The sequence below is a fragment of the Euleptes europaea genome, chromosome 20 (assembly GCF_029931775.1).
Source record: "Euleptes europaea isolate rEulEur1 chromosome 20, rEulEur1.hap1, whole genome shotgun sequence".
Lineage (NCBI taxonomy): Eukaryota > Metazoa > Chordata > Lepidosauria > Squamata > Sphaerodactylidae > Euleptes > Euleptes europaea.
Genome location: NC_079331.1, coordinates 23,684,909 through 23,711,478, shown reverse-complemented (window position 1 = coordinate 23,711,478; position 26,570 = coordinate 23,684,909). Strand labels below are relative to the sequence as shown.

General features: G+C 50.6%; 1 protein-coding gene across 1 annotated transcript in view; it reads right to left on the bottom strand.

Annotated features, from left to right (window-relative positions):
- Positions 1–26,570, bottom strand: part of CORO2B (coronin 2B) — a 71,944-nt gene that overhangs the window by 28,103 nt on the left and 17,271 nt on the right. Inside the window, exon 2 of the mRNA XM_056865698.1 lies at positions 13,464–13,664. Coding sequence (XP_056721676.1) covers positions 13,464–13,664 — 201 coding nt within the window. The remainder of the gene's footprint in view (positions 1–13,463; positions 13,665–26,570) is intronic.

Sequence of the window (26,570 nt, the reverse complement as noted above, 5' to 3'; positions counted from 1 at the left end):
CTAGAGCCGGAGAGAGCCCAGATGTTTTGCAATGCTGCAGAAATGCAAATTCATCCTTAGCTTCAAAGGCATAGAGATGACATACCAATTAATTTACAGGTTTATTGATTTCTCGGCAATTCCATTGGGGGACCGCCGTCACCTGATGGGATTGAACGGATAAATATGGACCTGTTCTGATCCACAGAGATGAATGTCTTGGCGTGCGGGCCAATTCATGGCTTCATCATTCCTTTGGGATTTCCCTTGCCCTTAGGGGAAACCAAATGCTTGACGGAAACTCTGGATACTGAAATCTACAGATGCTTGGAACTTTGGAAACTCTGGTAAAACCTTTGCCTAACAATCTTGTCTTTTGTAATTACCTCTGCAAAGCCTGTGCCTATGTTGCCTGAATTTAAGAATTACTGTGAAGTTAGAGATTTCTAGAAGCTTTCTTGTTTTGTGCTATCTGCCTCACAAATTCCTTTCTTTCCTGTAATGAGCACAAGCCCTTAAATAAACTTCTTAAACTTTATTTTGAAGTGTTGGGAAACTAGCTGGGTGTCAGGAGCAGGCCATGAGGATGGTATGCGGTAGTCTGATTGTGCTGCTTCCAGGTGCTGTTGTGCTATTCTGTCCAAGGCCAGTCTATGCCCCGTGTTTAGTCTTCATAGTTTCCCATACTGTGGGAATTGCCAAGTACTCCTTCCTGCCTCTGGGAGGGGGGTTGCCTGGGTTACCAGTTATCTCCTTTTGCTCTTCCATATATGCTGTGTACCTTGCCTTTGCCCCTTACTAGTGTCCTTTTGAATATGGCTTCTGAAACCTGTCGATCCTAACCAATAAAACTGCTTTCGTGGACTTGCCGTCTGCTGGAATCTGTTTATGGGTTTGCCGCAGGGCTAGAGCTTACATTAGGACACTAGTCATATCCTTACCTGTTGACCTTGGCTGGAGCCCTGGAGGGTTTGCCTAGACACTCGTCTCCTCGGTTTGGGGCGCAGAACGAGCTCCCCGAGGACCCTGACTTTCTGCGTGCCGTCTTGGAGGAGGCACAGCGGACTTATGCGGAGTCCACCAGCCTGGTCAGGCTGGTTATTGATCAGTGGCGTCACCTGTCAGTGGCGACCCCCTGGAGGACTCAGGACGCTGATCTACGTGCCCACAACGACCTTTTAGGGCTAGATACTTTGCTGGAGGAGGCCCGGTTGGCGCAAGAGGACTTTGCGCTCCTAACCCAGTTGTTGGCTGAGCTTGCTCTCCGCGGGACGCAACAGGAGTTGGCGGCCCCAATTCAAGGGCCTGAGTTCTGTTTCCCAATGGCGGGGGCTCAGGGGGGAGACATTCCACAAACTGTTCCGGATCCCGCCCTATGCCGCCGGGAAGCACAGAACGCTGCCGTCAGGACAGTCCTGGTTCTTGTGGATTTCATGCCGACCACAGCGATGGCGGCCGACGTCGAAAAGATATTAACTCCTGAATTCGGTCCTGCCTCTGTGGACCTGGCTCAACAGGTCCAATCGCTGTTGGGCCAGCACAAGGAAATCCAAATGCTCTTGGAGCAAGCGGCCGAACCAATTGTGACGGCTGCCGCCACCGCCAAACTCGAGGTGGACCGAGTGCTCGCTGACCGTAGGCGGGCGGAGGAGCAACTGTTGGCAGATCCGGCCGCCGCTCGAGCGCAGGCGACAGAAGGAACTGGAGCACGGTCAAAAGTTAGCGGGGGACTGGACTGGTCTTTCCCCTCGTTTTCTTTGGGCTCTCCGGAACATGGCCTGCCCCGGGACGTGGCGTGCAGGCAACGGCTCCCCTTTGCTCCTGATGTACAGGAATATTCGGATGAGGAGGACTTGTACGCAGAGAAGGGCGACTGGAATATGAACTACCGAGTCAGCCAAGCCCGATGGACTGAGGGGGATGAGGAGGAGATCCATGCCTTGAGGTTTCAAAACCGAGAACTGTTGGATCGTATGGCTCATATGCAGAACCAAATGGACGTGTTGATGTGTGAGTACGGTCGCCTACAGCGAGCTCAAGTGGTGCCTGTGCAGGCACTGGTCCCGGGCCAACAGCCCCCCGGCCAGCAGCCTCTGATGAAGCCGGCTCCAGGGCAACCTCCGGCGCCACCGCCTCCGGGGCAGCCCGCCCCAGCGCAACCGCCTCTGGGGCAGCCGGCCCCGGCGCAACCGCCCCTGGGGCAGCTGGTCCCGGTACAACCGGCTCCCGGGCAGCCGCCCCCTGGGCAACCACCGGCACCACCCCCTGTGGTCCCAGTCGTGCAGTGGAAGCAACCCTGTTTGCGAGTGACATTTGATGGCTCCACGGACGCGTTGCCCTGTTTTCTACACCAAGTGGACAGTTACATGAGAGAACAGGGGCAAACCTTTCCCACGGACGTGTTTAATGTGCAGGAGTGTGCTTATTTTTCTAAAAGTTTCACTCAATCCGAACTCAATTGGGCCATTTGGGAAAAGGAAGCCGCTGCGGTAAAGCATACCGTGACAGTGTGGAGGCAGTTTTTAGAAGGCTCCAAGGTGCCCTTTGAAGTATGGTCCGATCACAAAAACCTAGAGGCCCTAACGGGGCCCGCAAGCTGTCCGCGAAGCACGTCCGCTGGGCGGACTTCTTTGCCCAATTTCGATTCGTCTTAAAACATGTATCAGGGAAGCAAAACCTCCTGGCTGACGCTTTGTCCAGACTTCCCCAATATCCCACCAAGGTTGATCGGCTCACAGAATCGCTCTTCATCCCTGCCCAACGAGGTCTGTTGCCCACTTTGGCCGTACAAACCCGTTCTCGGACCCGATCCCCACCGCTGCCGTTTTCGATTGGGGGGGAAGCCCCACGCCCGGCTGAGCCGGCAGCACTGCCCGCCTCGCTTCCTCCTCCCCCTGAGCAACTGACAGCCACGGTTCCCGAGGTGCAGGGGCCCGAGCGCCCCGTTCAGTCGCTCCCTGCACCTGTGTCTGCCCGCCGATCCCTCTCCGGAGGGGGTGGAAGGACTGTTTGATTCCTTTAAGGAGACTCTCCTTCGCAGTTATCAAACGGAACTGTCCTCGCAGACCCTTCCAGCTACTCTAATTAAACGCGGGGAGTTTTGGTACAAAGATTCTAAATTGTATGTTCTGAAAGTATTGCGGGGGGAGGTTTTGGGTTTGGTTCATGGCGTCAAGACCGCCGGACATTTCAGATTTCTCAAGACATTGCATTTGCTACGGAGACAGTTTTGGTGGGTGAGCATGTGGTCAGATGTGGACTCCATCCGCAGCTGCCCCATATGTGCAGCGGCCAAACGATCTCAGAGCAAACTGCCAGGACTTTTACAAGCGTTAGAGACTCCCTCCAAACCATGGGAAGTTATTGCAATGGACTTCATGACAGACCTACCCCCTAGTGGGGGAAAGACAGTTCTTTAGGTGATTACTGATTTATTTTCGAAACAGGTGCATCTTGTACCCTGCACAGGTATCCCTTCTGCCCTGAAATTGGCCCGCCTCTTTGTGTCACATGTCTTCCGTCTCCATTCCTTTCTGTGCAAGATAGTGACGGACAGGGGGTCAACTTTTGTGGCCAAATTCTGGAAGGCTTTTCTCAAATTGGTCGGAGTAGAACAAGGACTGTCTAGTGCCTTCCATCCCCAAACAGACGGTCAAACTGAACGGTGAATGCAGTGTTGGAATGCTATTTATGCTGTTATGTTAATTACCATCAGAATGATTGGGTAGACCTGTTGCCTTTTGCTGAGTATGCTTATAATAATACGGTTCACCAATTCGGTACGTTCAATTCAAACAACCTGGCCATGGCTGGTTAAAAATCTAGAGCGGGCCAAATGGCGTTACAAGGCTCAGGCTGACAAACATCGCTCCCCCAGTATGGAATGCAAAGTGGGGGATCTTGTCTATCTGTCCACCAAGAACCTACGGTCCACCCGCCCGTGTGATAAACTCAGTGCCAAGTATGTGGGTCTGTTCCCCATTTCCCGGATTATTAATCCAGTGGCTGTGGAACTCTCCTTGCCCAAGTCCTTATGCAGAATTCATCCTGTGTTCCATGTCAGTCTTTTAAAACCGTATGTTCCTTCCCAAAAATGGCATCCTGAACCACAACCTGAAGTGCCTGAAATGGTGTGTGTGTGTGGGGGGGAGCATTTTGAAGTGGCTAAAATACTGGATTCTCGCATTCACTACGGTACCCTTCAGTACCTGGTCCGCTGGAAACATTTTGGTCCCGCCCAGGATGAATGGGTGCGCGCCTGTGATGTCTCTGCCCCCCGCTTAGTACGAGAATTCCATGCCGCCTACCCTCACAAACCCACGGTGGGAGGGTGAGGGGGGGTCTCCAGCCACAGGGCTAGAGCTTACACTGGGGAAGAGTTGCTCCCAGCTTCTCCCTGGGAAAGCTAGTCCCTTTTGGAATTGGGAGCTGGTGGCAGTCTACCTGTGCTGTGCTTGGGCAAAAACGCACAAGCCCAGCAGGTGAATTGTTTTGGGAAAACTTTTGTAACTTTTGAACCAAAGAGGAACTGGCCTGGCGGTGGCTAGACTAGGTCTCCTCTACACCTCTCTTAACTTGCCGGCCACAAAATGAGAGCCCGAAGAGCACCCCAGCGTCCCTCTCCCACTGGGCCACTCGGACGGCCAAGGAGCCCGCTGGGTGCCCAAAGGAGGGGCTCAGTTTGGAGCCAAGCAAGTCTCGCCTCTGCGGAGCCTCTCTGCGCCGAGTGGCTCCCGGGGCTCTGCCCGCACCGGACGGGTGTTAGCACTGCTTGGGCTCAGCTCGCTCCCTGGCAGTGGCATGCCCAAAACTTTCTTGGCCAGTTAAATCTGCATCTGCCTGCCTGTGCCCAGCAATAGTCAGACCTGGAATGCCCACCCCACCCAACACTCCTTTCCCAACACAATCCTTCCTGTTTACATCCTGCTCTGCCCCCAAAACCTACCCACCAGATACTTCTCTAGGTCACTTGCCCTACATGGCTCACATCACAGTGCCCTTATTTGCTTGTTTCTTTCATTTATGCCCCCACCTTTCTCCCCAATCGGGACCCCAAAGCCACCTCCATCGTTCTCTCTTTCATTTTATCCTCACTACAACCCTGTGAGGTAGGTGAGGCTGAGAGTGTGTGACTGGCCCAAGGTCACCCAGCAAACTTCCATGGCAGAGTGGGGATTGAACATGGTACTCCCAGATCCTAGTTTTACACTTTAACCACTACACCATGCTGTTACGATTCTTTGCTTTGAGCACGTAGACCTGCCATGCTGAGTAGAACCTCGGTCCATCAAGTTCAGTCTTGTCTACTCTGACTTGCAGCTGTTCTCTGGGGTTTCATGTGGAGGTCTTCACGGCAGCTGCTACCAGGAGTTGAACCTGGGACCGTCTGTGTGCAAAGCAGATGCTCTACCACCATGCCACAACCCCTCCATCCCCAATCATCCTTCCTTTTTCCGTAGTTTTTTTTTTTTTTTTTTTACAAATGTCCTGCATAAAAATAAAATGCTCTCCATTAGCAGGCAAGAAGAAAGTCGCCTGGCTACCTGCCTTGATGCTTGTTCATTACAAAAGTTGCTATGGAAACCGGAGGGCAAAAGTGTTTGACATCCCTTGGCCTCCGGAGAGAAGCGTTGCCTTGCAAAGGGGAAAGGAATCAACAATGCTGCCCAGACTGGCAACCTGACAGCAAGCACCTCTCCCAAAAGGGACTCAGGACTGCAGGGTGGGAAATGCAGGTCTGCGTACAGCACCTGGCACTGTGAAGTGTGCCAAGGGCAGGCATGGGCCACCGAGACCGTCTCATAAGAACATAAGAAAGGCCCTGCTGGATCAGACCAAAGCCCATCAAGTCCAGCAGTCTTTTCACACAGTGGCCAACCAGGTGCCTCTAGGAAGCCACAAACAAGACGAGTGCAGCAGCACCATCTTGCCTGTGTTCCACCACACCCAAAATAATAGGCATGCTCCTCATTCTAGAAAGAATAGGTATGCAGCATGACTAATATCCATTCTAACTAACAGCCATGAATACCCCTCTCCTCCATGAATATGTCCACTCCCCTCTTAAAGCCCTCCAAGCTGGCAGCCATCAACACATCCTGGGGCAGGGAGTTCCACAATTTAACTATGCGTTGTGTGAAAAAATACTTCCTTTTATCTGTTTTGAATATCTCGCCCTCCAGCTTTAGCAGATGACCCCGTGTTCTGGTATTATGGGAGAAGGAGAAAAACGTCTCCCTGTCCGCTCTCTCCAAACCATGCATAGTTTTATAAACTTCAATCATGTCTCCCCTCAGCCACCTTCTTTCCAAGCTAAACAGCCTTAGCGTCTTAACCGCTCCCCATAGGACAGTTGCTCTAGTCCCCTAATCATTTTGGTTGCTCTTTTCTGCACCTTCTTAAGCTCTGTAACATCCTTTTTTAGGTGTGGAGACCAGAACTGTACACAGTATTCCAAGTGTGGTCTCACCATAGATTTGTACAAGGTCTCCCAACTGGCTTCCCTCCTCATGTGCTACCTTCGACGCTATTTCCTAATGTTCCTTCTCACAGGACTGCCCTGAGAGGTAGCTCTCTCCTGCTCCTCTTCTGTCGATGGGGACCGGAGATCTGTCCCCTGCAATGGCCCCCAGTAGCCTGGACAGGGTGGCAGCGGGCAGGTCTTCCAGGGGACTCCTACGGCCAAGTGACTCCCAATGGGTCCATCTGGTGGGGCTTCCGTCCGACCGGGACAGGATAAGGCGATGACCGCCGAACCGGAAAACTCAGACGTTTCCGACCAGCTTCCCACCCTGACTGTGATAACTTGTTTAAACTGCGCTCCGCTGTCCAGACAGGGGTGGTTTTGTGGGTGGCTGGACAGAGCCCCCCCCCCAATCCCTCTGGCTTTGTTCTCCTCCATTGAGAGAAAAGCCATCAAGTGGTATCCTGGGAAGTCTGGAAACCAGGGACGCCGCCTTCAGCAGGGTGCTCAGCAATGCCGCTTTGGCTGTCCTTAAGGCAACTGGGGGGAGGGATTGCAAAAACAAGGCAGATGGGAAGATGTGGAGAGAGGAGGGTTAGTGAGGACAACAGACACTGGGTGAGAACCAAACAGACAGACAGACAGACAGAGGGGGTCCCCCGCGTTGCAATCTGCTGCTGTCCAAAGAGCCCTCCCATTCTGCCACTTGTCACATGACTGCACATGAAGCTTCCTGACGTCCATCAAAGTCAGTGTTGTCCACTCAGACTGGCAGCAGCTCTCCAGGGTCTCAGGCAGAGGAATTTCCCATCATCTACCACCTGGTCCTTTTTAACTGGAGATGCTGGGGATTGACCCTGGGACTTTCTGCATGCCAAGCAGATGCTCTACCACTGAGCCATGGCCCCTCCTTCAGACAAGATAGCAGGGAAGAGCTCTGGCCAGAGTCAGTTGGGATGTGTGTGTGTGTGTGTGCATGTGCACAAGAGCGTGTGTGTGTGTTGCGATGGGGGAAGAGTTGGTGCCTGCCCAAGGTATGAGGCCAGGATGGGCCACTGGGCACCCTGGGAGCACCAGCTTTCCATGCCCCATTCCGACGTGGCCCTCAATCTGCTTGGGGCCCATTCCAGGATTTCTGGCGAGAGAGTGCTGCCACCCCCACCCCATTCTGTACCCATTCCCACCCACCTGTGTACCCTTCCCCCACCCATGCCTTCAGCCACATGCGTCACTTGCATGCCTCTCTCCTTGTGGTGCTGGGCAGCATGTCTGGCCGGGCAGCAGGGCACCTGTGTGGGCAGGGGGTAGGGAAAGCCAGCCCTGCTGGAAGGTATGGGCCTCGGCAGCTGCCCCACCTAGTGGTAAGCTGGCCCTGAGCCTGTTTGTCAAATGTGTGCTACTGCAAAGAAAGAACTCTCTAGGCACACGACTTCCTTTGTCAAGTTCTTTGCCATCTGACTGGGGGGCAGGTTACCCTTCTCAAACTTTACTGTTAAGAGTTAGGAGTTCTGGAGGTTTGAATGCCAAGCAGGTGATACCAGGGGAAAGGTGGGACGGAGAGCTCACAGGTGCCTGCTTTTAGGAGGCCAGAAAAAACGCCATTGGGATCAGCTTGCAACAAACATGCTCCCATCTGGCTGTGTTATTAACAGTACAACCTATACATTGCCGGAGACAGATCAGATGCTCTGTACACATCATACATAATTGTGTTTTTTGCTAATCCTTTCCAATCTCTCTGCAGCTCCAACCAAATGAAAGCTCTCAGACGGTCTGAGGTCAGAATTTGTTGTATGATTAAAATGTTTTGGGTATTTGGGAAAAAGCTCTAAAGCGAGGCGTCCTTGAAAAAAGGGTCAAATGCTTTTAAGTAGGAAGCACGTTCAAACTCTTTGTGTACACATTAAAGATGAATCCGAAATTGCTTGCCTCAAGCTAGGAACACAGTATGCAAACAAAGCACTATCCTTCTCCAGTGACTCAAGAGGGTGCAAATAAAACATCCTCCACCAATAGCCTTGTGTCGTGACACATGCTCAAAAAAGTGCAAGAGAAAGAAAAGTGCACCACCGGGCCAAGGAGCTTTTCAGTTGCAATGTGGCTGCGGTGGTGGAATTTTCCAGCCTTTTTTCCACCTGTGCAGTAGCTGAAACCAATTCTCCCCCAGGGTCATGGGTTGGAGCAGGGACTTAAATGATGCCAGGGTGGAAAACTACAACTCCCATCAGGCTGTGCAAAAACGCTCCTGCACAAACTGCCGCAGATCCAGAAGATCAGCTTCGGTTAATGTTGATGTGGTCCAGTGGTTACAGGGAACCCCCTGCGTGGTGTAGCAGTTACAGTGTCGGGCAAGGATCTGGGAGACCCAGGTTCGAATCCCCACTCTTACATGGAAGCCTCCTGGGTAAACATGGGCCAGTCAGCAATCTTAGCTCCACCTGCTTCACAGGGCTGTTGTGAACAGAATGATTTAAACTGGGGAGAAAGGTGGGGTACAATTTAAGTAAATAAATGTCTGTTCAACAGTCTCAGATGAACACTAAACTGTGTTCACCAATAGAAGCCAATGGGTGAACATCTGGATCTGCTAGGATGTTCTGTTAATGATCCCTTCCAAAGTTATCGTTCCCTTCCAAAGAATTTCAAAGGGAAGATCCAATGCAAAATTGCTGAATCAAAATCCATTCACAAATTCAAGAGTCTGTATGCACCAGGGCTTAACAGTGACCTGGGATTTCTCACTCACTATAGGTGCTAAAAAGGAGCCCCGTGGCGCAGAGTGTTAAGCTGCAGTACTGCAGTCAAAAGCTCTGCTCACGACCTGAGTTCGATCCCAACGGAAGTTGGTTTCAGGTAGCCGGCTCAAGGTTGACTCAGCCTTCCATCCTTCCGAGGTCGGTGAAATGAGGACCCAGCTTGCTGGGGGTAAAGGGAAGATGACTGGGGAAGGCACTGGCAAACCACCCCGCAAACAAAGTCTGCCTAGAAAACGTCGGGATGTGACGTCACCCCATGGGTCAGGAATGACCCGGTGCTTGCACAGGGGACCTTTACCTTTATAGGTGCTAAAACCTTGCCAGATATTAATTACTTCCACTACAGCCTTCTAACTTCCTGTTGTATCTGCTTATTTCACTTCTTCCCACACTAGGTTTTCCATATTGACTATCTAGGAATATCTGTACTGAGTGAGGTCTTGACACTGGATCTTATTTTGAACTGACCTGTCTGTGTAACATCCCCCTGCCAGCCTCCCCCTTTCCGTTGCCTACATAGATGAAATTACGAATATACTCCCCTTGGATTTAATGAAGTGAGCTCCGACTCATAAAAGCTTTTGCTGGAATCAATGTTGTTAGCCTTCCAGGTGCTACCGGACTCCTATTTTACTCCATTTATATCCCATATAACAGATTATCATTCTCCATTTAAACAATTCGCAGCAAGGCAGTGGTGGGGTATGTGTGTGTGGTGTCTTTAATGTGCACTATTTCTTTATTTACTTTATTTACACCCTGCCTTTCTCCCCAGTGGGGACCCAAAGGAGCTGACATTGTTCTCCTCTCCTCTGTTTTATCCTCACAACAACCCTTTAAGGAAGGTTAGGCTGAGAGTGTGTGATTGGACCAAAGTCACCCAGCAAGTTTCCATGGTAGAATGAGGGTTCGAACCTGGGTCTCCCAGATCCTACTCTAAGCACCACACCAGGGTGGCTCTCACTTTCTGTATGCACAGAAAGTAGCCTGGTGAGCGGGCTCGGCCTGAACTGCCCACCAGACAACTCGCCTTGTTCACAGCAGGCGAGCAGAACATGAGCAGAACCAGCTGGTGTTGGAACATCCCTAAGGAGTTAAAGGACCAGGGAGGGGCTGTGGGTCAGTGGCAGAGCATCTGCTTGGCATGCAGATGGTCCCAGGTTCAATCCCCGGCACCTTCAGTTAAAAGGATCCAGCAGTAGAAAAGAGCAAGAGTCCAACAGCACCTTAAAGATTAACAAAATTTCTGGCAGGGTAGGAGCTTCTGTGAGCCACAGCTCACTTCTTCAGAGCAGCACACTCTCAGCACACCCCAGCGCCGGCGTGGGCTCGGTGCAATGCTGGAGGCACATGCACTCAGGGTCTCTCCCTGCTGGCATGCCAACCTGATGCTCCAAAGGGCCCTCTCCCTTGGCAAGTGCAGAAGGGACACTTCCATAGGGATAGCCCTCCCGGCCCAGGTTCCTTTTAGGAACTGGGACGCTTTCCCCAGCTGGTCTGAAATTGGGGAGGACGGATCCCTTGGGTAAGAGGGCACATTCCCTGAGAATTTCACCCCAAGGTGGGGGGGAGGTAGCTTACACCCTGAAATGTGTTTCCCATTGAAATGATTGCAAATGACTACTGAATTTAATTCCTTTAATCCCAAGAGCTCACATACATTTTCAAAGTGACAAAGGAGCTGATTTTGTAAACTGAATCTGCAAAATGCCCCATATGTCACTCTTACTGCTAGCCCACCACACATTTGCAAGGGGGGAGGGTATGCCACTGGGGGTGGGGGAGGGCAAACAGGCTGCACCTGTCAAGATACACTAAATCTGCATCAGCCTGATACTAGAAGACCAGGACGGTTCTGCTCCTCTTCTTTTCCTGTGCTCAAAAGGCCATTTCGTTTGCCCAATTAAATCATCCATTCACTCCCCAGACATACTCATTTTTCTTAGTTGCTTCTTTAATTGAATCAACTGCAGATGGAGAAGGGCTGATAATCAGCATTTTAATTGTCACACAGAGCTTATTTCCTATTCATATTCCGAGAATGAGGATGTTCATCTGAGCTGTGGTTTAGAACTACCCTCCCGTCCCGGGTCCCTTTGCTGCCACCGAATCTCTAGTCTGCATTTACAAATCCAACCACCCAGAATACCCCCTGCATTTCAGCTGTTAACCCCTTGTGGCCAGAAACAGAGCCCCCACCCTCCAAAACCAGAGGACGTGGAGTCGGAACAGGCAGTTGTCAGGTTAAAAATAACCCTTTCTGTCTTGGACGGTAATTCTCAAGTTGCTCCATGGCATTACATCAACCCAACTAAGGAGTTTACTTTGGGGGGGGGGCACTTTTCCAAGATGTTTTTATGGTCTGCTTTTAGCCTGATACCTATTGTGTGAATACCATTTTCAACCGCCCCAGAGTTGACTTTATGCTGTTTTTATGCCCTAGCTTGTTTCTAAGGTCTTGCTTGGTTTGGCCATATTTTTTTAAACTATGCGCCGCCTCGCACTTGTCTCTGTAGGGGCAGCTGATACATTTCAATCCCAGTGCCAGGATGTGATATCAGAGGAAGGTCTCGGCCTCTATGCCCTGGTTGTTGGGCCCACAGTGTAACTGGCTAGCCATGGGTGCGAGACAGGATGCTGGACTAGATGGACCCTCACTGGTCTGAACCAGCAGCGCTCGTGTTCTTATGTTCAGTGGATAACCTTGAGGGTTTGGACTGGGAGCGTGAGGATGGAGCCGGGATTTGTGAGCTTGCCCCAACGGTGCCTTCAGCCACCCAGAGCTTCACAGGCAAAAGACACGCAACATCGGCCCTTGTGGTTGGGCACAAAGCACCAAGCCCCCAATGGCTGGACTTGAACTCTACCCACTCATCAGATCATCCCCCATTCATTTCAAGGGGGCTTACACAGGAGGTGCTCTTGGTGGATCAAGCCCATTGCCTTTGCCTGTCCCCCTCCCACCAGCTCCTGGCCACACCTGTGGGGAAGAACTGCAGATAATATTCTCTCCCAGATGTCTTTTTCTTTTGGAGTTGCTTTTGGTGCGCTGAGTGGGAGTTTTTTGGCTCCTGAGAAGAACAGGGTCGGGGGTGAGGGGTGGGGGGCAGCAGGTTTCTATCATAAGCAGCTAACATTTCTCATGTGCCAGCATGGGAACAGATGCCTTGAGAATGCCATGTACTGGATGACGGGAGAAAGTAATTCCAATAAAAATCAGCAAGGACGTAAAAGAAGCAAGAAAGGTTAATCTGCTCCTCTTGGTAAGTTTCTAGGTTACCTTAATTTATTTCAGCTATATATGGAAACCTATTAATGAGGGGGCTGCTTATTTCAAGAGCCTCTTTTTGGTTGAAAAGAAACCCTGCGATTCTCCCAGCCAGTCCTCTAAAGATGAACAAGAAACCCAACATGCTCTGATCATATCCAGACCCCATAAATCACCTTGGAGACACCTCCAGGTTTAGAGTTGGGTGTGTGTGTGTGTGTGTGTGTGTGTGTGTGTGTAAAGTGCTGTTAAGTCGCAGGTGGCGACCCCCGTAGGGTTTTCAAGGCAAGAGACTAACAGAGGTGGTTTGCCAGGGCCTTCCTCTGCACTAGAGTTGGGTAGGGCTGGATTATCTCCCATTACACGTCATGAAGGCAATGGCAAACCACCTCTGAGAATGTCTCTTGCCTTTAAAACCCTGTGGTGTTGTCATAACTCAAATGCGACTTGATGGCACTTTACACACACACAATAAAAGGAATTAAGTGGATTGCGTTCTGGTTTTTTTGGATTGTTCTTAGACTAGCACAGCTGACAATAAGGTCTTTCTGCTTTTCTGGATGCAGCCACACCCAGCCCCACCCAGCAGACATAACCGCAGAGTCCAGCATCTCCCTAGAGACAGCCTCAGCACATGAATGAACATCATCAATCAATGCTCCCTCACGTGCTTCCCCTGACCCAGCGGTGGGAGTCAGTTAAACAGCTTGGTGGTTAAGATTGCATGAGCCAAACTTTCCTGCTTAATTCTTAAAATGCACACAAGTGTCTTAAGGAAATCCCAGAAGTAAAACTCCACCTTCATCACTTGCAAAAGAAAACAGGGGTGGGGTCCAGATGTTTATATTTTCATGTTTCTGGAACCATTTTCCACATCTCAGCCTGGGCCCCTGTTGGCACTGGCTGGAGAACGGCCAAGCGCACAAGGATGGTTTCTCCCAAGCCGAAAGACCAGCAAAGGAACAAAGAATAACCGACCAAACAAAGAGCCACTTACTTGTTCCAGTGGAATGACTAGAAAGGAACCCCCGCCGGAGCTTTCCGTTACTATGGCGAGGAATTTGGTGTTGACCGCACAGAAGTGGTTGTCATGGACGTTCTTGGTGATCGGGATCCCATCAAAGCAATGTTCCCGGTTGGCCACTTTGCCGTAGACATTTCGAAATTTGGAGCTGCGATATTGCGGCCGCCATGACATCTGCAAGAAACAGATGGAGATATTCAGCAATGTTCTACTGCAAAGGAAGTCTGAAATCCCCAAATTGAAGACCCCCCAAAGGAACCGAAGATCGAGGCTCAGCTAATCCAGCATCCTGTTTCTTGTGGTGGCCAGCTAGATGCTGAGGGAAAGCCATTTTAAAATTGGATCACCTGGCCTTTTAGAAGCTCCACTAAGTATTCATGTACACACAAAGCTGCCTCATAAAGAATCAGCCCCTTGGTCCATCAAGGTCAGTAGTGTCTAATCAGACTGGCAGCGGCTCTCCGCAGTCTCAGGCAGAGGTCTTTCACATCACCTACTACCTGGTCCTTTTAACTGGAGATGCCGGGGATTGAACTGGGGACCTTCTGCATGCCAAGCAGAGGTTCTTCCACTGAGCCTCTTCCCAAAGTGTGGTGGGTAGCTCTGTGAGACAGGCACTTTTCTGTGGAGCCTGCCCATGTCCTGTCACTGGTGTGGTTCAGACAGCAGACGAAGACACAGCCTGCCTCAGGAGGCATCTGGGACGAAACGCCCGGGGATGTGCGGTTCGTCGCCTTTGGGATTTTATTTTGCTATGCAAGGTCTTGGTGTAAGTTGCCTTGTGGGTCATAAAGATGGATCAGTGGAGAAGCAGTATTTGAAATGCATACATAACACAGGCCTGTTCAAAAAAAGCCAATGCACCCTTTTATTTCAACATTGCAACAGTGACATTTGAATCCCAATCATTGTTTTCAGAGAGAGAGAGAGAGAATCGCTATCCAGCCAAAACTCCCATTTTAAAGGACGGATACCAGCCATAGGGTCCATGTGAATTTTCACAGCACCCAGCAGGGCTGCCGGTGGAAGTGGGCTGGAGGGAATGAAGAGGGGAGGGGGCTGCCCCACCCTTCTCCCTCTGTATTTCCTGTCAACAACTCCAATCCTTCTGGTTCCTGGGAAATGCAAGTTTTCTGCATGTGGAGGGGGGACTCCTTGCTAGGGCAGACGCAGCAGGCGCGGAAGCCATTCACAGGCCCTGGAGAGGGGGTGAGGGGTGTCTTGGCATTGGTCTCCTGCCCCAGATGAATGGCTCGATTAGAAGCCCAGAGGCAGACAGTTCACCCTGGTGTCATGCGACCGTCTCAAGACAGAGACTCTCATACATCAAGAGAGCAATTTCTGGGTTTTTGTGGGGGGTGGGAGGGAAAGGAGGAAGTGAGTCACGATTCCTACATGCAATAAAGACCAAGAGGAAGGAAGGACATTCTCCCCACATGACCGCGCATAGGACCTTCTCGGGCTCCACATTTGAATTCAGCCTGAGATGCACAACCAATTATTCTTCAGGAGACCTGAGCTCTCCCTCCCTCACTTTAGGAGAAAGACTGACGTAAGTCAGCTTCTGTCATTTTCCAGCATGCAAACTGACTTCTGGGTTTCCTACATTTTTTTGTCTGGAGACTGCAGTGATGTGAAGGTTGCCAACCTCCAGGTGGGGCCTGGAGAGCTCCCGCAATTACAATTGATTTCCAGACTACAAAGATCAGTTCCCCTGGGCAAAACGGCTGCTCTGGAGAGTGGCATTATGCACTGCCAAAATCCCTCTTCTTCTCTGCCCCCCCTCCCCAAGCTCCACCAGCAAATTGTCAGGAATTTCCCAGCCTGGAACTGGCAATCCTAAGTGCTGCTGATCAAACCCTGGAGAAATGGCAGCAGTAGGAAGTGAGCAAGACACCCTTTGCACCCCATGGACCATGAGGGACCCCTCTTCCATCCATCTGTCTAGCCTCCTTTTAAAACCATCTACGCTCGTGGCCACTACTACGTTCACTGGCCGTGAGTTCCACAATCTTATGAGTCATGGAAGTAAAAAATGAACCTGTTTCATTCCTGAAACAACATAAACCAGGCACTCCATGCTAATGGCCTTGATCCCCCGGCCCCTTCCACCCCCACCTCCATGGTGGAGCCAACCTCGACAGAATATTCATGATTCTGCATATGCAGAAAAGTAACTGTTGATTTCTCCATCATCCTTTTGAAGAGGGTGGCAAGAAAAGACCTGGATTTCTGCTCTTTCATTAACTTGTCATTTTGCTGACGGGGCAACAGTAAAAGGTTTAGCAGAACTAACAGTTGGTAGAAGCAGAGCCCATTCAAAAACATTGCAGTATTAATTATGCAAATGTGCAGCATTATTATAAATCCTTTCCGCTTAGGAAAGGCTAAATGCACACCAATGATCCTAAATTGTGGTTCCACTTATTACACAGATTTGCTGACTCCAGGCTCAGGATGCACCATAGAGCCTCGGAGCAATGAAATTTCTAGAGTGACATCACATTTCCACCAAGCTCCCTCCCCTTTGTTTCTTCACGTGTTCAAAGAAGGCTTAAAAAATATCCCCAATTTTGCCCGAGAGGAATCCAAGCCCAAGACTTCTGGTGGCAGAAGAGGGGTCTACCAGAGACCTTTCTACCCGAAAAAGCTGCAAACGTGCTCCTGATCTGGCACATGGGACCGAGCTCATTCTGGGAGAGAGCAAGGCAGACAGAGCGTTGTCCTCACTTGACACAAAAGAGCCCGTCGAGCAGAAAATGTAAGTCAGTTGTCAGCAGCGGGTCAGCGTCTTGGCTCGTCTCTAAATGATTCTCACTCTAGTAAACAAGAAATATTAACACCCACTTGGAACCCTGCAAGGCAGAAATCCAGATATCATCCCTTTGTTGGCAAATCCCCCGGAGATTCTGGGCTGTTTACAGGCCAAAGCTTCCCTTTTTAGAATGCCCTAAACCAGGCCCGAGAAAGCTCCAAATCTGTAACCTGTACAAATAATGCATTCAAAGCCAAGATGCATTTATTTCTTTTGCATGGTTTCTTCCTACTAAGATGTTAGCAGGGACCAAATGTCGGCACCCTGCGCCAGTCTCTGACCACTGCAAGTCCTGCCCTGACTACCTCCAGCTTCTCCGGGCAGCTTCCGGTATGACCAGGAGAATTTCCCTGGCTTACACCAGCATCATAAAGACGAGAAGCCTGTTTGGTTTCTAACCAAGGCAAGATAAGAAGAGGGTCGGGATGCTGATCTGGGCACTAAACACACAAGGCGATGTTTGCCCATGAAAGCCAGGGCCCTTCGCACTAGGAACATTTCATCTCCTCGCCTGAAACATTCAGCCGTCATCCAGTCCCGCAAACAGAAGCAGCTGAGAAAAGCATTTGGTTAGCATTTCTGCAAGACCGAGAGCGCACAGTATGCAGACAATTCTGTTAAGTGGCTCTCCACAGAGGCTGCTCCCCTCCCCTAAAGGAGAGGCCCAAACCTGCAACCAGTGGCAGCGCTTCTGTCTAGGGCAGTGGTTCCCAACCTTTTTTTGACCAGGGACCACTAGGACTTTTTTGTTCGGTGCAGGGACCCCAAGGTTCAAAATAAAAATTCTGAGAATTTGAAAATAAACTTTAATCATAACTGTTAGTTAAACATTAAACTTAGAATAATATTTAAATATATATTTTTATAATAGAGAACTTTTAATTGAAAATATTAATTTATTATGGGTTTATAACTTTGTTTCGCGGACCTTAATTTAGTTCTCGCGGACCCCTGGGGGTCCACGGACCCCTGGTTGGGAACCAGAGGTCTAGGGCAAGGAGCATCCCACTGCCACCAGAGGTTCTCTTGCACTGGGGGGAGGGGGGAGAAGGCACCCTGCAGTGGGGAATGCGCCACCATGTGCAGAACGGATCCGCAGCACCCAATCCAATCCCAGGTCTTGTGAGGTCTCCTTGAGTCTGGAAAACCCACTTCCATCAAGTCACATGAAACACACGAAGCTGCCTTCTACTGAATGAGGCCATCGGTCTATGAAGGTCAGTACTGCCTACACAGACTAGCAGCTCTCCAGGGTCTTGGGCAGAGGTCTTTCCCATCACCTACTAGGTAAAGGTCCCCAGTGCAAGCACCGGGTCATTCCTGACCCATGGGGTGATGTCACATCCCGACGTTTCCTAGGCAGACTTTGTTTACGGGGTGGTTTGCCAGTGCCTTCCCCAGTCATCTTCCCTTTACCCCCAGCAAGCTAGGTACTCATTTTACCGACCTCGGGAGGATGGAAGGCTGAGTCAACCTTGAGCCGGCTACCTGAAACCAACTTCCATCGGGATCGAACTCAGGCCATGAGCAGATCTTTTGACTGCAGTACTGCAGCTTTACCACTCTGCGCCACGGGGCTCTTCTACTCACCTACTACCTGATCCTTTTTAACTGGAAATGCTGGGGATGGAAGCTGGGACCTCCTGCATGCCAAGCAGAGGCCCCACCACTGAGCCACGGCCCCTCCCAAGTCGGAAAAATGACACCTGCCAAACTTCTGGCTGTCATAAAGTCATTAAAGGCATGAAGGCCCAGCACGTATTTCAAACATTTCTAGCCCATCTGTCTCATGAAGGACTCAGAGTGGAGCAAAGCTGCCATTTCTAGGCAGAGAAAGAAATATATATTAACTGGAAGACAGGAGGAACGGTAGTTCTTACAGGGTGTAGGGAGCTGTTCCTGTTGGCAGCAGAGGATAGGACTCGCAATAATGGGTTTAAATTGTGGGAGGGAGGAAAGATACCGCCTGGGTATTAGGAAAATGTTTTTTACAATAAGAGTTGCTCGACAGTGGAATCAGCTACCTAAGTGAGCTCCCCCTCCCTGGCAGCCTTTAAACAGAGGCTGGACAAACACTTGTCAGGGATGCTCTAGTCTAGGCTGATCCTGCTTTAAGCAGGGGGTTGGACTAGATGTCCTGTGTGTCCCCTTCTAAATCTAGGATTCTACGATTCTAGTTGTTGAGAGTCAGTGCGGTGCAGTGGTTACAGTTTCAGGCTAGCATCTGGGAGATCCCCATCCCCACTCTGCCATGGAAGCTTGCTGGGTGACCTTGGGCCAGTCTCACCCTCTCAGCCTGTCCTACCTCACTCACAGGATTGTTGTGGGGATAAAACAGAGGAGAGGAGAATGATGTCCACTGCTTTGGGTCCCCACTGGGGAGAAAGGCGGGATATGAATAAAGTAAATAAATAAATCACACAATCTGAAAGTGGCTTGTTGTCCTTCCTCTGGAGCTCACAGCCTCTTCCTTCTCCCTTGTAAACAGTGGTTTTTCCTTGCTGAGCTGCTTCCTGGCTATTCTTAATGGACAGGCTGAGAAACTGTGTTTGGAGAATTGCTATCTGCTGCCCAGCAAGATCTGTGGTGGTGACAATATTCGAGAATGAGCTTCCACTAATATTCGAGCCTTTGGGTTTTGAAGAAGAAGAAGAAGAGTTGGTTTTTATATACAGAAGAGCAGGAGGAGGAGGAGTTGGTTTTTATATGCCAACTTTCTCTACCACTTAAGGGAGAATCAAACCAGCTTACAATCACCTTCCCTTCCCCTCCCCACAACAGACACCCTGTGAGTAGGTGGGGCTGAGAGAGTGTGACTAGCCCCATGTCACCCAGTTGGCTTCATGTGTAGGGTTGCCAGGTCCCTCTTCACCACCGGCGGGAGGTTTTTGGGGCAGAGCCTGAGGAGGATGGGGTTTGGAGAGGGGAGGGACCTCAATGCCATAGAGTCCAATTGCCAAAGCGGCCATTTTCTCCAGGGGAACTGATCTCTATTGGCTGGAGATCAGTTGTAATAGCAGGAGATCTCCAGTTAGTACCTGTGTTATGACTGTGAAATGGTTTTAAGTTCCAATGACCATAAATCAGGAAGAGGTTGATAATTTGAAGCAGTTTGTTTTATTAAGCTTAATAATACATCCCGGGTGGGAGCTTCCCAAAAAATCGCAGGACAGCTCGCACCCCGAACAAAGGATTGCAACCCCAATTATAACTTCTGGTTAGGGATGTTCCAATTACGTAGACTTACTAGACATTGGTTATCTATCTTACTTTAATTAACATAGTGTATAGATTCTTGTAGGTTATCCGGGCTGTGTAACCGTGGTCTTGGAATTTTCTTTCCTGACGTTTCGCCAGGAAAGAAAATTCCAAGACCACGGTTACACAGCCCGGATAACCTACAAGAACCAATGAACTCTGACTGTGAAAGCCTTCGACAATATAGTGTATAGAGATTGGTAGAAGCTGTCTCTAAGCAGATGCTAGGTCTTGTACAAAACACATTCCTTAAGTAGTAGGAAACTCTGAAGCCCTATTGGTAACAGGCCGTACCAAGCAAGCACCAACGGATTACAGGGCTTGCTTGGTCTCTTAGTTGTGGATGCCACCATTCCCAAAGAGTCCTCGTGTGTGTGCATATGAATACACAGCATTCCAAACCAGCCCTTACATTCTGGGCTTAGCATTTTCATAACTGCAAATGTGCAGACTGAACATGAGAACATACGTTCAAATATATTTCCCATAGTATATAATAATTTCAGGCATTACACCTGGAGGTTGGCAAGCCTATTCATGTGGAGGAGTGGGGAAACCAACCCAGTTTACCAAGTTAGCGTCCACTGCTCCTGTGGAGGAGTGGGGAATCAAACCCGGTTCTCCAGATCAGACTCCACCGCTCCAAACCACTGCTCTTAACCACTATACCACGCTGCCTCCACTGTCTACCCTCTGTGCGGCTTACTGTTTACCCTCTGCCAGACTGGGGCTGTACAGTTTGGAGAGTGAGGGAAACCTCCCTTTTCCGTGCTGGGTACTTTGCAGAAGGGGCTGACCATCCCCTCCCCGGAGTTTTGCACTTTTGACCTCCTCTTTTATCTCCATTGCTTTCCAAGTTTCCTTCCTCCTTCCTCCAAAAGGCCCCAATGCTTTGTCTCTGAGGGGACATCTCAAGTCGTGGGAATGTTAATGCGGGGATGTAGGGGGGCCTTCCCAGCCTCTTCCCCCCTCCCCATCAGCTGACGCTTTCAGACAATCGCTTTCTTCCCAGAATGGAAATGCTACACCACAAAATGCATGGATTTTATTTTTGACTAGGGGGTATTTCTGCCTCCTGGAGAACACAGGAGGTGACGGGAAACACTCCACACCCTTTGCTTTTGCTTTCTTATGGCTCTGAGCTCCCAGAGAAGGAACTGTGTCCGGTTTTCCCCTTCAAGCCATCATGTCTTAGGGTTGCCAGTCTCCAGCTGGTAGCTGGAGATCTCCCGGAATTAACACTGGTCTCCAGGTGGAGCAGTTCCCCTGGAGAAAATGGCTGCTTTGGAGGGTGGACTGTCTGGCATTGCGCCCCACTGGGGTCCCTGTAAAAGGCCAGCATTAAAGCCAAAATCCAGACGTTTCCTGCCAAGGCGTCAGAGGCCCATATTGCTCTCAGGCCTGACATCATTCCAGGTCCCCGCCTGGTCCCTCCTGCCACACTGCATTTGGATTCCCAGGTACCCTTTTCCCATTTCCACATCCCCTTTTGCTCACCCCCCACTCCAAAATCTCCCCCTCAATTCATTTTAGTTGGGTTTCACAGGACATAGACAGGATTTGAAAACTTTTATTTATTTTTTTAGCAATTGTACACAAAATATTTTCTACGGGGTTACATCCATTTGCAGCTTTCCTCCAAGGCTCCCCATTTCTAACACCCCCAAAACAAGTCTGAAGCTGAAGATCGATTGTGCTTTTAAAAGCTGCACCACAAATTCAGCACAAACACGTGAGTCCATGCCACTTTGGAGCTTGGATGAGGTCTCCAAACTGCACTATTTAACTTGGGAAGGAGCCTAGGGTTGCCAACCTCCTGGCGAGGCCTGGAGATCTCCTGGAATTGCAACTGGTCTCCAGGTGACAGAGATCAGTTCTCCTGGAGACAATGAGTGAGGGTGGAGTCTATGGCATTATACCCTGCTGAGGTCCCTCCACAAACGCCACCTTCCCCAGGGTCCACCCCCAAATCTCCAGGAATTTCCCATTCCACAGTTGACAACCCTAAAGGACCCAAACAAGGAAGAAAAGAACCAAATCCAACCCCCCCTCAAAACAAAAGTTAGGAACCAAAAAGGTTGAGCGAGCATAAATTAAGAAAATAATTGTTTCTTTATTGTGTGCACAAATTCATAAAAAGGTTAAAAACTAAAGCATCACAGATGTATTAAAACCACCATATAGAAATAATACAGTCTGGCAACACGCATAAAACCACTGTGACCAGATGCGTTTCGTCTGAAAGGCCTTCCTCAGCAGTCCCAGAAAATACATACACACATACAAAGATAAATACACAGTTATTTTTCCAGGCTGAGCAGGTTGCACAATGAACTGCGTGATATAAGGGCTCCAATAATTTTTTTTTTTATCAGGCCTGAATTCGTCTAGGAGACCCCATCGATCCGCTAAGTACATGCCGCAACCATACTGCTCATGGCTGAAGTTCTACTTATGAGGTGTGTCCATGCGTAAACCAATGATAGAGTGACACCATCTCTATCTCACTCTATCGCTGGAGTATGCCCTGCACCCTCCAGGAAAGCACTCTGCCAATCGATAGGGCCTAAATAATTCATCGCTCCCGGCCCTGGGCTTCTGAGCAAGGGTTGCTCAGAGGGTGGCCGGGCCCTCCGCTCAAGGCAAGGGAAAAAAAAAGAGAGATGCCAGCATGTGGGAGGAGGGCTTTGCAGCTGTCCAGCTTTTCCCTGAGGCAGAAAGGTCTGTGGAAATACTTTGGGGGCAGGAACCGAGAATTCGGATTTGGAGGGCGTCGTGGAATGGCAGCAAAGTCCTTTCCCGTCAGGAGGGGAGACTGATCTTGCCTGCATGCGGCCTTGGCAGTATTGATTGCCAATGAGAAGGGAGGAAGGGAACAACCCCACCCCATGCATTTGCTGTGGGCATTCAGCAGAAATGGCAGAGCTAGCCGACAGGAGCAGGGTCCAGTCTGTGCCTCATTCCCGGGGGGGGGGGGGAAACAATCAGGCAGCAGCTATTGGAGGAGCTCAAACAGGAGGAGCTCAAACAGGATCATGCAGCCTGTCTTGCTCCTCTAGTCCTGCTAGACCAAGCTGGTCATCCAACCAGCCCAACAGCCAGAGAGCAGCTGTAGAATCTGCCCAGGGAGGGGCGGTGCCGCTTGTCCCTGTGCAAATCTTGCACCTTCGGCCAACAGTTTCTGACCCTTGGCCTTGATGGGGCCCCACAGCAGAGTGAAGGTCAGCAGGAGACATTTCTTCAGCCACCCCAGCGCCTTGACCCTACGACCATCTCAGCCACACAGTTCTCCTCAAAGCATCACAAGGTTGGAAAGGAGTCAGTGAGGCATCTAGGCCAACTCTGGCTTGAAGAGGAGGAGGAGGAGGAGGAGAAGGAAGCAGCAGCAGCAGCAGCAAAAGCAGCAGCAGCAGCAGAAGCAGCAGCAGCAAAAGCAGCAGCAGCAGCAGAAGAAGAAGAAACAGCAGCAGCTTGTCACACACCGTTTTATTGATTTATTTGAAATATTCCTAGGCTGCCTTTCCCCACCAACAGGAGCTCAAGGTAGCTTACACAAATACAACTATCACAGATATTTCCATTAAAAACATGCACACATATCACAACTTGAAGCTGTCTTATACCGAATCAGACTCTAGTTCCATCAGTATTGTCTACTCAGACTGGCAGTGGCACTCCAGGGTCTCAGGCAGAGCTCTTTCACATCACCCAGTGCCTGGTCTTTTCGGCTGGAGATGCCGAGGATTGAACCTGGGACCTTTTGCATGCCAAGCAGATGCTCTACTCCTGAGCCACAGCCTCTCCCCATATACACAGTGCTCTCCTAGAATCATAGAGTTGGAAGGGATCACCAGGGTCATCCCCCTGCACAAAGCAGAAAATTCACTTAAAATCTTTAATTGACAACCTGAAACATTCAAACACAAACTCGAAAACTAAATTTGAGCAAAGGCTCTTTTAACTAGAACAGCTTTACAGAAAAGGCTCCTCGGGAGTACACAGTTCTTCCTTCAACTGGAAACCCACTCCAGAGAATCAAGACCACCACTGATAAAGCTCTGGAATTGGTTGCCACTTATCCACACCTTCCTCTGGAAAGGGATGGTAAGAAGAAACTGCGGGGGGGGGGGGGAGAGGAGATGAATGTCCTAAAGACTTCCCTCTATGTTCTGCATTCCACTAAGGAAGAGAGATCTTCCAAACACCTCCCAAAAGTAGGACCAACCAATACTTCCACTTAAAGCATGCTAAGAGAGCCGAAGAGAAGCCAGAGGAGGCAGAATTCTGATACCTGGTTAAGCCTGAATTAGGGCACAGAAGAGCCCTGCTGGATCTGACCATAAAGTCCAGCATCCTGTTTTGTAGCCCCAAAGGGTCAACAAGCAGAACCCAGAGGCCAAGGCCTTCCTGTGCTGCTAGTTCTTCATGGAGCTTCTCACCCTGATCTCAAGGCAAAAAGTTCCGCCAACCGCCCAGCAACACAGAGACCAAATGTTGGCAGCATGTGCAAGCAGTATTTCAGAACCACCTCTTTTCGGTAGCTTTTCTCCCACAATGGAGACTCATAGCAGTTCCTGCCATCGCTCTCCATTTTATCCTTACAACAACTGCCCCGTGAGGTAGGGTAGGCTGAGAGAGAGAAATTGGCCCAAGACTGGAGATTCTATGGCATAGTGGGGATTCAAACCTGGGTCTCCCGGATCCTGGAATCTGAGCCACAATAACATGGCAGTGTCTTTAGTATTGCCCAAGCCTGAAGTGATCATGTGGAACCCGCCAGGCAAAAATCCCAGATGGAAGCCTGACTCTGGATGGGAAGAGTCTCCAGGCTCTGCCGAATCGCTCAAAATTGCCCTGGCGAGCAGAAGAGGGGCGGAGGGAAAAGGTACTCACTGGCTGCTCAGAACAAGCCAGCGTTGGGTCCCACCCTGCCCTGTCGATGGTCTTTTTTGCAAGAAAACATCACATGAGACGAATCAGGCTGATTGGCAGGGAACTGAAGGCTGGGCTGGTGAGCCTTTCAGGCGCCCCTGGAGCTGGATCTGCCTCTCAGCAGACAGAAATCACTCTCCGTCCCACTGGGTTATTATCCTGGGCGAGAGACGGCTTTCCAGCTTTCTACTTTGGGCATTAGAATGACATGCTGCCGCCCACTTTCCTTTCAAACAGGTGGGAAAGCAATTCCAGCACAAAGAGCGGGCGTCCCAGGAACCATTCGTGCAAATGGCACTGCTGGTCTCCGCTGCTTCTGTGCCCTGACTCACACGGACCAGAATGTACCGGGCCCCATCCTGACCACTTCAGAAGCCGTGCAGCTTGTAGGCTGGTGGTGTACCGAGCGTTTATATTGTCTTTCCAAGTGAATAAAACCATCTGCAAATTTCCAAATAAATTAAATCATCTCCACCCTGTCTTTGGGCCCAAAAGATCTGTGAGTGAAGGCTCTTCTGTCAATATCCAGAGAATAGTTGAGACAGTGGCTAAGTCCATGGTCACTCAGTGAGTTTCATGGCTAAGGGAGGATTTGAACCCATGTCTTCCCCTCTCCTAGTCTGACACTCCAACCACTACACAGCACTGGGCCTCCCCCAGACACAGGCATGAATCCCCAGAAAGCCCAAACGCAGCCGGTGGAAGGCTGGGGCAATGGCAGCCCACCAACCACCCCTGTGGACGTTCAAAGCAGCTCACGCTTAAATTGCAATTTTAAAATTACAGTACTGATGTAAGTGTAACAATAATGAACACTAAAATGCAGCAGCAGCAATGAAAACACCAAAGAAGGCTCCGCAGAGGAAGGCGATGGCAAACCCCCTCTGCTTCTCACTTGCCTGGAGAGCCCTTTGCTGGGGTCACCATAGGTTGGTTGTTATGGCGCACGCACACACACACGTAATACCTAGCTTTCCCCCCCTCATAGTGACCAAAATGACACAGGTCATCACAGTCCCCACCGTCAGGAGCACAGCGAGTTCTGGGACCCTTATTTTCCCCTGCTGGTGCTCCAGTGGTGGGCAGGAGGGAGACCCCAGCCTCAAGGAGGGAAAGGGCCTCCAGTATCTTGCATAGCTCCATGAGGCCTCACCTGCTCTCTGACTGTGTCTTTGACAGCCTCATGCGCGGCCACGAGCGGATCTGGACCCAGGTAGAGCCCTGCCCTCCACCGTGGCTCCAGAGTCAGGGGGGCCAGGGGCAGAGATCTAGGGCTTTCCACCACCTTCGGCCTGAGAGTCCTCACGTTGGCTCTTTGGCAGCCGGCCCCCGCAATAAGCAAAACACTGTGACAAAATCCTACCCCCATGCCATGTTTCCCCAGCCCCATCCCTTTGCGCTGGCACAGCCCTCTTGGCGAAAGGCAGCTGAAGACTTTCCCACTGTACCTCGCATGGGTGCAAGGGGGTTTAGGAGCAGGTCTTTCACAACCAGAGGGCGGAAGCGGAGGATGGGATGACGCGGCTAAGTGCTCTATGTTCACACGCCCATGTCGGGTTTTGCATGTTTGGGGCTCAGAGTGCTCCAAAGTCCAAGAACAGCTTTTGTGCACCAGCTTTCCCTGGCCAAAAAGAGGGGCTCGCACCGCCCGCCCTGCAGCTGAGCCGCTTTGGAGAGAGTCGTGCCAAAGGATCTGGGTTTTAAGGCTGCCTTCTTGCTGCCTGACAGTTGCTCAGCGTCTGGAAAAGGCTCCCAGCAGAGCCGGAGCTAGATGCCCTCTTGCTGAAAAGCCGCTTTGTGTGCATGATGCCAATGGGCTTCTTGTGCCTAACTGAGCTCACGGCCAGCCATGTGACGGGAGGGAGATTGCCTTCGTTCAATGACTGCTGCAAGAATGGCAAAGCAAACAGCAAGGCCCACGTCCTCTGGGGAGCCCAGGGCCAGTTCTCCAGCCAAGCCCCCCCCAAGTGACCGCTTGGGGTGGTGTAACAAAGATGGCCCTGATGCTCCGCTGGGGCTTAGATGGCACTTAGAAGGGACTGGCACCCCCCCTCTGGGCAAGCTGGGTCCAAGCC